The sequence below is a fragment of the Vicugna pacos genome, chromosome 6, assembly GCF_048564905.1.
Source record: "Vicugna pacos chromosome 6, VicPac4, whole genome shotgun sequence".
In the NCBI taxonomy this organism is placed as follows: domain Eukaryota; kingdom Metazoa; phylum Chordata; class Mammalia; order Artiodactyla; family Camelidae; genus Vicugna; species Vicugna pacos.
In genome coordinates, this window is record NC_132992.1 from 85,967,514 (window position 1) to 85,982,270 (window position 14,757).

General features: G+C 39.7%; 1 protein-coding gene across 2 annotated transcripts in view; it reads left to right on the forward strand.

Annotated features, from left to right (window-relative positions):
* Positions 1-14,757, forward strand: part of UNC79 (unc-79 homolog, NALCN channel complex subunit) — a 173,959-nt gene that overhangs the window by 126,270 nt on the left and 32,932 nt on the right. For both annotated transcript variants that reach the window (XM_031679353.2, XM_072963982.1), the window contains 7 exons: positions 1,566-1,706; positions 4,549-4,587; positions 6,037-6,149; positions 6,238-6,323; positions 7,129-7,302; positions 10,234-10,302; positions 13,243-13,353. In XM_031679353.2, coding sequence (XP_031535213.2) covers positions 1,566-1,706; positions 4,549-4,587; positions 6,037-6,149; positions 6,238-6,323; positions 7,129-7,302; positions 10,234-10,302; positions 13,243-13,353 — 733 coding nt within the window. The remainder of the gene's footprint in view (positions 1-1,565; positions 1,707-4,548; positions 4,588-6,036; positions 6,150-6,237; positions 6,324-7,128; positions 7,303-10,233; positions 10,303-13,242; positions 13,354-14,757) is intronic.

A 14,757-nucleotide genomic window follows, 5' to 3' on the forward strand; every position in this document is an offset into this window, starting at 1 on the left:
TCTCTGTAATTTCATAGGTGCCCTTCTCTCTGTACTTTCCCTACCTGGTGAACTCCTATTCATGCATCAAGACCCAGCTTAAGGCAAAGTTTCCCTGAGTTTGCAAGGCAGAATACATCATGCCATTCTCCAAGTTTCCATAGCGTTTGATCCATCTCTCTGTTCTATCTCTTATCATGTTGTATTTTAATTATTTAGTTGTTTATACATACATGTTCTGTAAGAGATTGTGAGTTCCTTAGGAACTGAGAGCCTTTATTCTGTGTTTTATACTCAACTCCCTACACATTGCCTGGCACATAAATGCTGTTCAGTGAGTATGATTAAGAATGAGACTTGCAGGATTTCAAGTTAGGAAATATCCTTGGGCCAGGGAGGCTTCCTGGTAAAGGTGACCCAAGTGACAAATTGAGTAGGCTTGTCATAAAAGGAAAGGAAGGTGAGGTGGAAGGGGCTGGTATGAGGACCCATGCAGCTGGCCACAGCTGGCCATCGTTACTGAAGAAATGAAGGGTCCGTCTTGAACAGCTGCCTTAGACTGTCCACGTGAGGAGCACCTAGCTGCCTGTAGAGGGCTCTTCTCAGCTCCTTCTCTGGTGTAATTCCTCATTTTGTGTCCCCTCCATGTCTCAGTCTTTCCTAGGAACAACTTCCTGGTTGCCTTTGTGTGCACTCCATTTATCTTTTTTTAGTTACAAATGTGAATCCTATTTTTTTAAAGTCAATCTGTAAGGAACGATATACAGTATATATGCATAATTTATCTATTAGGAAGTTTTCTGATGGAAAGCTCACAGGAGCAATGTTAGCTCTGTCTCCCTTGCTCTTCCCAATAGACCCTCCCTTCACTTTATAAAGCTGCCCAGCTGTGGCTGAAAAGAAGAGCTCTGGCTTTGGCCGAGAGGAAGGGGATTGAAGCTGCGAAAGATACTACAGAGAGCAATAAGCTGGAAGTTGCTTAAGAGCAGGGGCCATTGTGTTTTTACATACTACACTCTGCAGGTGTGGAGAGTTCATAAAGCTGTTCTGGGTGACGGGTAGAGCAGAGACTGCAGTCCAGGCTCCCCAGGCTTTCCATAGTGTTTTAGTGACAGGGTGCTTCTGTCTCTCGCCCACAAATGGGACATTTTAAAATCTGAAAGCTTAGGAAAGCTTCCATTTGTGTCAAGACATTTTTCACTCTTAATTTCAGCAAATGAAAAAAAAATTGAGTTATGGACTGTCCCTAGCAATAATTTCATGTGCATAAAATCCCTGAACCAGAAGCTTCAAACTGTTAGTCCAGGTGGCGCTCATTGTAAAAGGAACCAATAACTCGTGTCTAGTCCAGATAAGAGTTGAACGAACATTTTCAGTGGTCAGAGGAACCTTCCTGCTCTCTGCGGTCTGTGCTGTGTCTGTGTCTAAGGTAAGGGTGGCACAGGGGATTCCTACTTATTGTTGGGGTAGGACCACTGACTTCCTTTTGGGGACTTTTCAAAGACTCACCAAAACTGCCTGTATGTACTTATATCTTGAAACCATTGTTGGCTTTCATGGGAAGCATTCTTCTGTTTCCTTTGCAGATGCCATGACTGTGGGGCCATTCTTGAGGAATACGATGAGGAAACCCTTGGGCTGGCCATTGTGGTCCTCTCCACATTCATTCACCTAAGCCCAGACTTGGCAGCCCCGCTGTTGCTGGATATCATGCAGTCCGTGGGAAGGTGAGGGTCAGATTCTGTTTTGTTTGGTAGGGAAGAGCCCTACTCGATCTAAATCCTGAAATAAAAGCTGCCAGTTCAAAGGTGAAACACCTAGCAGCCTTTACAATGCCTGATACCTGTGGGATCAACTCAGACTAACTTTACAAACTTAATGGACCAAACTTTTGGTTAAATTCTGCAGCTGTGTAGTGTTGTAAGTCACAGTGTCATAGTGGAGCTGGAGGAAAGTGCACGAAGAAAATTCTGTTTGGTGTTTTCTGTTACTATGTGAGCTAATGTATATTACAGTGCATAGAACTGTGCATATCACACTAAACGGTAAGTTTTAGATACTATTATCATCATTATTATGTCTCTTCGACTGTTTTAAAGTGGATTCTCTAGGCATTTTGTAATCTTGGGGTGGCTCACTTAATTTTGCAGCTTGGCGCCTTGTCACGTGAAGGGTTACATGGAAGTATAGCAGTTTCACACTTCCTGCTCAGAAAAAGGAAGGAGGCACACATTTAGGAACAAAGACTTCAGCCTGATTGAGGGAAGATTAAACTTAGCTGCCTTGAGAATTTCCTGTTAAGAAAATTCCATTTAGTAGATAGGACATTAGAAGAAAAGTGATGTATTTCATGGTATAAGTAAAGTTCAAATTCAGTCACAAATTACAGTCCTAGCATACACAATTTACAGGAGAGCTCGGAATTAAATGCACCAGGAATGTATTAAGTTCCCAGTCTGTGCTAGCACAGAGCTAGGTGCTTTAGGCTGCAGGCATTAGACCTAGCTCCGCCCTCAAGTGCTTTGTGGCTTAGTTGTGGAGGAGGACAGTAATGTGTGGAATAACTGAGTAGCCATGCAAGCTGGGACATGATTAAGAGCTGTAACGAGTGGTGTATGTGGTAAGTGCTATGGAAGTTCAGGATGGAAATGATTTCTTAGGGAAGGTCTCTATGGAGGAGGTTGGGCAAAAAAGTGGATTCTGCAAATTCCTGGTATTTAATGGAGGGGAGAGAATGACTCTTAATGGAGCTAAAACTTAATCTTTTTAATGAAAAAAAATGATGATTTCAAGTTAAAGACAAACAGGGAAGCATTAAAAACCTCTCAACCCCCAAAGTATGTGACTCTCTTATCCCCCGTCCCCAGATTTTTCTGTAGAATCCTTAGGAGTGTAAATCCTTAGGAGTATGTAGTCAGAGATGCTGTAACTATTCCACCGCTAATACTCAGACACAGCTGATGTGCAAAGTAAGAGATGGACACAGGGAGGTGGAGAGAGAAGAAAAGACGAATTATTTCACTTATGCTCTTGATTTTAACCTAGTCATAATAAATGTAGAATAAATATTATACCAATTATCAGCAATCCTTATGAAACTAAAAAATTTTAGTAATGCAAGGTCACAATTCCTACTATCAATACTTTTCAGTTTTAGAACAGACAGAATTATTGTTCTGGTCTGTTACCACCTCCTTGAAATAGCCGATATACATAGAGGGGTTTTATTTTGTTTTTGTTTTAACATAAGGGAGAATAAGCCATGTTCAAGTATTGCCAGCTGTTAAGATGGAAACACATAAGCTTTGAAGAAAAGCAAAGGAAAAACAGTAGCACATACATTTTTGCATACTTAACATATATAAATCTTTAAATCTCTGCCTCTTCTGGGGAGACTAGCAGAGACAGGGTGAGCATTAAAGCAAGCTGCCAAATTCTTAGCAACCGAACCTACCAAGAAAGCAGATTCAGCGGTCACCTAATTCAGGGTTTCCTAGCATGCCTCAATTTCAGAGGAGGCAATGTGAATTTATGAACACTTAGTTTATCCTGGTCCCACAGGAACTATTTCCAGCATGTTCGGAGAGTGTGTAAGTTCAGCATATCTGTGTCATTTGTCACCCGAGCCTTTCCATATGATTATGTACTTCTGCTCTCTGCTTGGGTCCCTCTTAAAATTTACCCACCCTCCTTTATCTAGATACAGCCTTCAAGATCACATTTGATGCACCCTTAATTACTATTTATTTCATTGGCCAATGTTATCTATTCATTGTAGTGTCATTAGCATGAGAGGGCCCATAACCAAAGCAACTGGGAATGGTCTCTGGTGTTACTGGTTGCTGGACCTTCTATTCCTCTCCAAATGCATTCTTGGCTGAATTCACTCTTGTGGTGTTAAGTAAATACATTTTTAACATTCTCCTTATTTGTTCTTCAATATCTTACTGATCAAGACAATGTTTTTCTAAACTCATCAATGTAGTACATTCTTTTTCTTTCTATACATACAGAATATTTCCATGCATATAGGACCGTGTAATTATACTTTTCAAAATTTACTTGTTATATATTGATTATTTAGTCTAATACATTGCTCTTTTCAATATGATATTTTCTGACAAATACCCTTATTACCTATTTTTACTATCTTATAGAGGCTTTCACAGTTTGTGGTTAGGTTTCAGAGGTTGTACACAAAGAAATGAATTTTGAGTTGAGTTAATATGGGGATGGACTGGGTCAGATGCTGTTCAGATATCTGTTTATCTTGGTTGTAAAGGATGTTTTTGTAGATTGGCTGGGTGATATTCAACTAACTCAACTGTATGCATCTTCGCTATATCTGGAAATACCTGCTTTGATGCAGAAAGTAGATTTCAGAAACTTGGTTAAGCTGAACCCAGAAGACTGACCACTGAGTGGGTCCTCTGTCCCTGATCAAGGGAATTCTCAACATTTTACATTTCCCAACTAAATGGGAGCTGTAATGGGTCCTACCGAAGTACTCATGCATTCTATCATGAAAACCTAAGATATTCATGTGACTCTTCTCACTTTATTTCCTAGATTGGCATCCAGCACAACTTTTTCTAACCAAGCAGAAAGGTAAGGTCTTGAAGTGAGCCCAAATCTCACCTTCTTTTTGTTCCCCATGCATGTTCATCCATTTCTAAGACACTAGTGCGTCTACCATGGAAGGAATGTTGTTAGGTTCAGCTGCAGCTGCAGAGAGCACCTGTTCATTTTCTGTTCACGCCTTCATTGATTCATTCATGCATTCATTCGTTTCAGTCAACGAATATTTGTAAGCCCACTCTGTATCAGGCACTGTGCTAGACACTTTTGTTCCAACTGGGGGCAAAGCTGACAGGATTCCTGCCCTTTGAGGGGCTTAAAGTCTTTCTGGGAGGCAAGCATGAATAAAATATTTGCACGTGTTTATAATTGTAAACAGTGCTAAGTGCTATGAATGAAAAATACGGTAAGACTTGAATTACCTTCATTTATTCACCAAGTGTTTATGCAGTGACCAGGAACTAAGGATACTTCGGCAGTTAACAAAACAGCAAATCCTGGCTCTCATGGAACTTACATTCTAGTTGAGGGGGTGACAACAAGCTAATTAACAAAAAATGAAAACTGATAGTTTAATATCACTTAGTGCTAAATGCTATGAAAAGTAATCAAGAAAGCCCAGAAGATAGAGAGCGACTGGAAGTGGCATTTTAGATATAATAGCCTCTCTGAGGAAGTGATTTTTTAACAAACCCTGAAAAGGAGGAAAGAGTGATCCACACAGTAATTTGTAGAAAGGATGTTCAGGCAGAGGAAGTAGCAAATGCAAAAGCCTTAAGTCAGGAAGATGCCTAGTCTGTTTGGGGAACAAAGCTAAGGATGCTGGGGCAGAATGAATGTGGAGGTAACACAGTCACCTCTGGGAACATCCTCTCTGATACTTTGGTCTAAGGGGAAAGGCCACATAATCATCTCTTGGCTCACGATCTTGACATGCAGAGGTGGTGCAGAGGGTAAAGGGGGAGACTGCACATATCAAAGTCCCAACCTTGTTACAAGTACCAGCTCAGATGCCCCGAGAAAATTTCCAAGAAGAATGAGCAACTCCCTCCCTGCATTTTCCCTCAGAGGTGCTCTCTCTCTTAGCCAGTGACACTTTCTGGGAGGATCTTGCTGACAGTCCCCATCCTGGGTTCTAGTCCTTACCTGGGTTCTAGTCCTGACACTGCCATTCGCTAGACTTTGTGGCCAGGTCGCCCTTTCTCTCTGAGCCTCGGAACCCTCGTGGGTACACTGGGGTGGCTGGAATCAGTCTGAGACCAACTCCAGCATTACCTGGTTCCCGCTTTCTAGAAACTTATTGTTAACAGGGATTCCCTACAGCTAGACTATTTCCTCTTACTAACGCAGGTGACAATGGGATATTCCATAAGAGGACAGATGTGTACGTGAACTCTGAATACAGAAGTAAATAAATACCTAAACTCACGCTTGTTGCTCCAAGATTTCCTTGTCTTTCCTCTCCCCGTTCAACCCCAGCATGATGGTCCCCGGCAACGCAGCAGGGGTGGCCAAGCAGTTCCTGCGCTGTATCTTCCACCAGCTGGCTCCCAACGGCATCCTCCCGCAGCTGTTCCAGAGCACTATCAAAGGTAACTCATCCATGGGGCATCCAGACACCACATGCGTGGCGAGGCGCTGGAGCCCAAGCTCTACTAAACCTGATTGTTGGCTTTCCAGATGGGACTTTTTTACGGACCTTGGCCACGTCTCTGATGGACTTCAATGAGCTGAGCTCTGTTGCTGCTCTCAGTCAGCTCTTGGAGGTAGGTTTGCTTTGTCGGCACTCCCAGCCCCTGCCAAAATCACTGCTGAGGAAGAAATTCAAAGTCCTTTAATTTAAATATTAAATTTAAAGTGCCAAATTAAATGTTAAATAACTTAAAATTTAAAAATTAATTTGAAAAATAAAAATTGCCAATGCATAGCATATTGTCAGTTGGGTGCTGCTATTTCGTGGTGATTTATTACTTACTTAAAGCTCTGGACCCCCTCTGCTAAGCCATTGAGCACTCACAGTGTGCACTGTATCACAGATTTGGATTCAGATTTCAGCTTCACAGCTGGTTTGTTGTATCTCGAGACTTGAAGTCAGTTCTTACCTCCAAGGCTTGTTAGTTGTATCACGATACTTGGAGTCCTGTCTCCCATCTTCTGCTTATTAGCTCTTTAGTTAACTTGGGGGTTGGCAGATTGTCTCAGGGACTTTGCTGTTCTGTGTAGTCACTTCAGTCTTTGGCCAGTGGAGTTTCCAACAAGCATCATTCACTGTCTCTTTTTTAACACCGAACCATACCAATTGTAGATCCTTAAAAGATGTTTCTAATTTCCTGCTCACATTTCGCTTTTACTCCCTGAATCGAAGATCACAATTTTCCCCTCCTAAGTTTGTGTAGGTTTGTCCATTTTTCTCTGTGCTCCTGCCAATTACAGTGATTAGCCTGTATCTTGTAGATGCACACGAATATAGTATGAATATGTGATTTTTTCGAGAACTGACCTTCACCAAGTAGCTATATGAATTCCCATGCTTCCTTCAGCAGTTGATTGCCTATGCTTTTGTGTTTTTAGGGTCTAAATAACAAAAAGAATTTACCAGCAGGGGGTGCTATGATACGCTGTTTGGAAAACATTGCTACCTTCATGGAAGCTTTGCCCATGGATTCTCCTAGTAGCCTCTGGACCACAATCAGCAACCAGTTTCAGACGTTTTTTGCCAAGCTGCCTTGTGTTTTGCCTCTGAAGGTAAGCTTCACCCAGGATTTTGTTTTAAATTACTTTCCTACCACTTGCAGACCATCTGGGTCTTGCGTGATTTAATGTTGCCTAAAGGGCGAAAAGGAATCTGTTAGCTACGGAGTGGAGAGTGCTGTTTTAGGGTTTGTCTTCAAATGTTTCAGAAGGACAGTAAGATGCCGTGGGCATTTTGAGTTAGTGCTTTCAAGTTTCCAGTTGATTAAGAAATAAAAAAGGTCAGGAAGACATAAGTAGATTGTGTTTATCTAGAAATTTTCCTCAAGTGGATATTAAATAAATGCATAAGTAAATGAATAGTTTCTTCTAAAAGGAGACCAGACATATAATGTAAGGCTTCAATTTTAGAGAATTATCTAAAGGGAAGTGAATGCTTTTGTGTTCATGAATAAAGTATTTGCAAGGCCAAGATGGTATTTCTATTTTGACTGCTTTACCACCACCACCCTGTCCGCCACCCTCAACCCAAACACCATACCACCCTCCAAGAATGCACACACAATTACCTGGCTGTAAATCTGATAGCCTACAGAATATTTTCAACATGAGCCATTAAATGCAAAAACGAAATCCTATACTGTTAAAACTGGAAGAGACCTGTAAAAAGCATTCTTTTCAATGCCCCTATTTTCCAGGTAGAGAACTATAAATTCAGAGAGATAGTGGCAGCGTAAGGACTAGAACTCAAGTCTTCTGACTCCTAATTCAGTGTCCTCTCCACTAAAAGACTCCTAGCGTCCTTCTAGAGCAAGGGTGAATTGAAGGCATTCAGGTCTGTGTAGCAGGGGGAAAGGAGGTAGCTGGTAGTGGCCATTGCTGTCTTTGAACTGCATTGGTTCCACAAGTTTTTTGTGCTTTATCCAGATCACAGATAAAAATATTCAACCTGCAATAAGATGAATCACTTGTTGATCTGACAAGTGAAGGTTACATATTGGCAGCATCACTTCTGACATGAATATTACATATATGTAAAATGTCTTTAAAAGACCAGCCACCTCTGCTAATACCTTTTTTCAAATTGGCAGATTTGGAAAATATGACCCCTAAATAAGTTCTGTAAGGATGAGAGTTCAGGGACCCTTAGCTTGGTATGTGCTTTTTGAGTTTGAAATTACTGTGAAAAGCAGTACTGAGAACTTTATATCTCTCACACCCTCTGATCCTTATCTATCCACCAATCTGGATAGTAGTTGAATAAATCCAAGCAAAGAGGATTAGTACTTTGAAACCACATATGTATATAGCTATTGTACACACACACTTTGGAAATCAAGTGCATGCATGTTAACACGACCACGTGGACCCTCCCTAGGGCCAGAGAGCCAGTCAGGGCCGTTCATTGCTGAAGAGCCACACACTTTAATAAGAGGAGTGGGGCAGGCATGGCAAATTCAGATGCCTATAGGTTAATGTGATACTCAAAATATTTAACTTGAACACTGATTAGTTGGAAGTATCACCAGCTGCAAACAGTTGGTAAGCCTAGTTTGTCTAATCAGCCCTGCCCAAAGGGACCCTGACGACAAAGTTAATGAGTGGAGCGGAGAGAGACAAGATGATGAGAACTGAGACCCTTGAGAACTGGAAAGCACTGGTCCCTTCTGCTCCACTCTGGCCACCTGTTCTCTGGGAATGCAGTCTCGTGTTGTTGATCGTTCCATATTTTCCAAGATGATATTTCCTGACTTTAAAAACACTATTGGGACCTGATGAACAGCTGGTTTTCAGCCCCTGGTTTAAAGTAATGTAAACATCACATCAACTCCTCTGGGTTTTGAGCAGATTAAATAGACCAGTGGTTCCTTTAGAAAGTACTTGTGAAATGCTTTCAGAATTTATCTGAAAACTTGCCCTGTTGGATCCTATCTGACACTGCCTCTGATCATCCTATGCTTTGGTTTTAATCCCTGGGGAAAATATTAAGCCATTGAAAGGCCTTCTGCAGTTTGTTCTCATCAGTTTAGAGAAGTAGATTTCAAACTTCAGTGTACAGCAGTGTCCCTGAAGGACTTACTAAAAACCGATTCCTGGGCCTTATTTTGAAAATTTCTGGTTCAGTAGGGGGCGACCTGAGGATTTGCCTTCCAGTAAGTTTCTAGGTAATCGAAGTACTGCTGGTCCAAGGGTCATACTTGGAGAACCACTGGCTTAGTTTGTACTATCTTTTTTTTTCTAATTGAAGTATAGTCAATTTACAATGTTGCATTAGTCTCCAGTGTACAGCATAGTGATTCAGTTATCCATATGTATTTTGTTTTCTTTTCCATTGTAGTTTACTACAAGATATTGATCTGTACTGTCTCAAACAGCTGAATATTGTATATAGCTGCAGACATTTTGCTGTAGCCTGCTATTGTGATGTATTTAACAATGTTAAATAATAGCATTGCTCAGTCTTGCTGTAATATGTTCCCCCGATCCCAGTACACGTTATTTAAAAAGTACATTTTGATGTGGCATCTTGCCAAAATGCAACCTACTTGATTCTTGAGGCATGATTTTCTCTTGTAGAAATTTTACTGCTTTACCCCAGGTTTCTGATATGTCTTTTTGTAGCAGAGAAAGGGCAGATGAAACTCATTCTTAACTGGACTAATAAGCCTATTGGTTTTAAATTGATCTAAGTAGGTTTCCTTATCCCAGCATGGCCTTTCACAAATTAGTGTATCTCTTTAGAGTTGAACACATTTAATATCAGTTAATATTATTTAATTGTTTAACATTGTTTAATTAATGGCTTAATTAAATTTTCTACAGCTGAGAATTTTTTTTCAACATGAATATAGGGCATGGAAAACTATGGAGGCAGCTGTATTGAAGATCTTTTTTTCCCTAAAATAAATGCGTATAGGAAATATATCAAGCACAAGATACATTAAGACGAGTACTGACTTTTACTTTTTTTGTTGTTGTTCACAGTGTTCTTTAGATTCCAGTTTGAGAATTATGATTTGCCTCTTGAAGATACCCTCTACCAATGCCACAAGGGTATGTATGTTTCAGAAAAACATAGCCAATTGGTTATTCAGTAAATTTTTTAACCTAAAAAGACAGGCATGTAGCACTAATGAAGAAATAGTTACCACATACTGAATGCTTCACTTTCAGCCTCCTTGAAAGTGCCTGATAGGAAGAGCTCTAATAATCACAAATTTTTTTTATCATAGGTGCTCTTAGTCCTGAGCCATTCTGCTAGTCCATCCTCAGTACTATGAACTCGGTGATCCTTCCAAACACAGATCTCATTGCATCGCTGCCTTGCTTAAAAATCTTTGATAATTTCTCATTTATTTTAAGATAATATCCAAATTCCTTAATATAGCATACAAGAAAATACCTCATTAACTGGCCAGCCTACTTTTCCAGTTTAGTCCTTGGCTGCTTGCTGCATCCTCATGCTTCCTGCATACTTTCAGAATCATCATCATTATCATCATCAAAGCAACAACTCCTATTTTTTGAGCACTTACCATATGGCAGGCGTTGTGCTAAGTGCTATACATGTATAATCTTATTTAGTTTCACACTTCCTTGCCTTTGCTTAGACCGTTTCCGTTGCCTGAAATGCTTTCTATCCTTGTTGGTGAGTGAATTCCTTCTTATTCTTCCAGATGAGAATTTGAATTCCATTCAAATTTTTAAAAGGCTCATATTCTCTGTAGCCACTTCCTCCTACATCAGGTCCCACAATACTTGGTAGAGCTCTCTGTATTAGCAGTTATATTATAGTGAAGTCTCCCCAGTGAGTCTGTGAGCTTTTTGAAGTCCAGCATTATGTCTCATTCACTTTTGTTTGGGCTGCATTATACGCATTGGTTTGTATTGTATTGCAATGGCTTGTAACTCCTAGTTAATATAACAAGAAAGCACATCCTTTGTAACTTTTCACCTTGACTGTGCTTTCATAAATTCATGGTTTATGCTGAAAAATTGCAAAGAGATCATATGGTCTAGTCTGCTCATTTACAGATAAGGAAACAGGCACAGAGAGATGCAGTGTCTTGGCCAAGGTCACATAGCTGGTTAGTGGAAGATCTGAGACCTGAAGCCAGGTCCTTTGCCTTCATGTTTTGATTTGTCTGTTTATGCCATATTGCCCCATCACCATGCTGCTTTGCTAGATAAAAGAGCAAATTTCTATATAGATTTGAATTCAGATTTCTTTTTTTCCTTTTTTTTTATCAATAAGGATGTGTTATATATCAACTAGAGACATATTCCTGTTCCCATTCATCCATCATCAGTGTTTCAAGGCAACAACATTTATAAAGAGCGAAGAATACTGGCTCAACATCACTTTGAAAGAGTGTCTTTAAGATTTTCTGTATGGAGAGCATTGCATGGTTTCTGTGGGAGATATAAACAAACAGCAGACATAATTCCTATCCTTAGGGGCAGCTAACATGTAATGGATTCATTTTTGTATCAGTAAGGATAGAGGATCTCAAAAATGCACGTATCCTTTGATTTCGTTATTCCTTTTCTGGGAATCTATTCTAAGGAGAAAAACGCAAATGCCAACTTCATGCAAAAACATATTTATTGAGGTGTTACAATAAATCCGAGTTTTGTCAGATTAAAATAGATGATCATGAAGAATTAAGTAGCATTGGGAATTTCTAATGTTACTATATTAACAAAATGCAGTATTGTATGTGCGTAAGATTTCAACTAAGTAAACTGCGAGGAAGAAGAGAAATATATCAAAAAGTTATCACTGGGTGGTGGGATTGTGGGTGACTTTTATTTCCATATCTGTGCTTTTCTACAGACCCTGCACTTGCACACTGAGCATGTGTTACTTTTATAATCCAGACAGGTAGAACCGTAGAGTTTGGGAAATAGTGGAAATCACCGCGTGGAGGTCTTTTGGAGCCCTGCCTCCCCTTCAGAGCAATTCTGCCTCTGGAAAATTGCCCTGGAGTTTGAGTCTGAGTTCCATTCAATAGCTGTATGGCCTTAGGCAAGTTTCCTGCCTACTTAACTGCCTCAGCTGCAGAATGAGGATATGAAAACTTCAGAGAGTTATGACACAGATCATACTAACAGTGATTGAAAGCTTTGTGTCTCCAAGTGCTCGCCTTCTTTCATTCTCTCCACAACAATACTGAGATGGAGGCCTTTATTATCCTGATTGTACAGAGGAGAGAATTAAGTCCAGGGAGGTTAAATCACTTATTCAGGGTCACAGAGAGCTAAATTTGAAGACACTGGTGTGAAATTCTAGAGATTATGTATTAACTATTATGACATATTGTCTCCCCAGGCTTGTTATAAGAAATTTGAATGAGATAAACAATATAAAAGCATCTAACTCTGCCTAATACTTAGTACGTGCTCAATAAATGTTTCTAAATGACTTAAGAAAGTATATGAATCTAAAACTGACCTCTTGTGGATGGGTTTCAGATGGAGAAACCCAAACTGACAATGCCTTCCTGATAACACTGGCAGGAGGCTGGGTCCTGACGAGTTTTATCTAAGCTAACAGTGCTTTGGTACTTACATGCAAGGGTGGTCTGTGCTATTTAACAGAGGTGACAGGCTTCCAGAGGAGCTGGATCTGATGAACTCATACGTGCCTAAAGATTCAGAGAAATAGAGTGGGAGATCCTAATGCAAACCTTGCAGAGTCTTGATTGCTGGGGGTGGACATGAGGATGAGATTGGAGTTAGGTAGCTTTATAAATGATGCCACCTGGAAAAATGGATATATTTTCATATATTTATATTTGAGCAACAAAATGAGTGCTCTTTGAGCCATTTCTGTTCTTGTTAGACCAACAGGGTTGCTATAGTAAGCACCTGTCAACAAATTTTAAATAAAAAAGGAATGATTCTATTAGTTAAAGTATCATAAGACTTGAATACTTTTTTTTTAATGAAAATATCAGCAGTTGATTTTATTTGGCCCCAATCTCATTGCAGAGTTTGTTGGAACCGTTTTCAAAACTGCTCAGCTTTGTAATTCAGAATGCCGTCTTCACTTTGGCCTACCTGGTGGAGGTGTGTGGCTTGTGTTACCGAGCTTTCACTAAGGTAAGGTTGCACATGTGTGTGTTTCCTGGACACTGAAAACTGGGAGAAATGTATTCTTTCAAATCAGTGTCAAATCCCTGTTAACTGCCTCAGTATAGTTAAAAATGAATACTTTTACTGAGATCTAATAAAAATCATTAGAAGGAGACACTTTGCACACACAGATATATAACGTATGTGTTAAATATGCAAATTTAGAGAATTGAGGGTCAAATGGTTTAGAAGAGAAGAGATTCTTTGAACGAAATGAGATAATGGTCTGAATGACCTCTAGCGGCCTTTTCAAGTTCACCACCCCATGATTCGTGGGCAAGCCATCAGTACATATCAGTTTTATACTCAAAGTGGAAAATTTTCACATTGTCATTTGTGAAAGCCTGTGGAGAGCGCCTTAATTCTCATCATTTGTCTGTCTCCCCAGTTCTGGATTCTCGGCCTCTGAGATTGTAATCTCATCTTTTGTCATCTTGCTTTGATAATGGTTCCTCTATTGCATTATCTTTAGTATCCCCTGCCCCACTGCTGAGGAAGTGGAAAAGTACTGCTTGCCCGGTGCATATAGCAGCCTTGCTGGTGCTGGTAGACACTGTCCTCACAGGAAAGCAGAAGGCAGGGCAAATTGAGAGCATTTCTGTCCTTAAGAAGAATGTGCAACTATTCCTTTTCCAGTTTCCAAGTTTTCCAAGTTTACTTTCAATGGAGTTTCTGTTTCTGTTGTTCTTTCTTAAACATTCAGAATAGTTCTTTATTCATGTTGTCCACTTCTACAAGCTCTTTATTTTCTCATAGAAATCTAATTTTATATCAAAGCTTTCATTCTATTTAAAACACTCTTGTCCCCTTTCTTACCATCTGTGTCATCCTGCCATGTTAAATGTTCCATGATAATCTTCTCTTTAATCTTTCTGCTTATAAACTATTTATTACTCTGCCTGAAACAATATATTTTCTAACTACCAAATAACCAATATTTTTTTCTTCTTTAAAATCTTTCCTGGAAATAACTTCTTTTTCTTTTTCATTTAAAAAAATAGATCTGTGAGACACAGCCCCCAATAGGATGAAAAGATATTCCATTTTTAGAAGTCATTTTGTTTCTTAATATTCTTTATGTTGGATTTGTTTAAATTACACATTTTTTAGAAGAAGAACCATAAGGAGTTTGTATCTTCTATGTTGTGTACTGTAAGTATTGATTACAGGGGACCTTCCACTATTTTGAATTGAAGATATTCTTGGTTTTGAATATTCATTATACATTATATCTCCTCATAACCTATCATAACTTCAGTGACCTCTCACTCCCTGTAGTCATCTACCCTTCCTCATTCTGCAGCTCAGAATGACTATTACTCATAGAAAACTTTGATCTAGGGTGTTCCCACATTCTTTGTAACTAGTGAG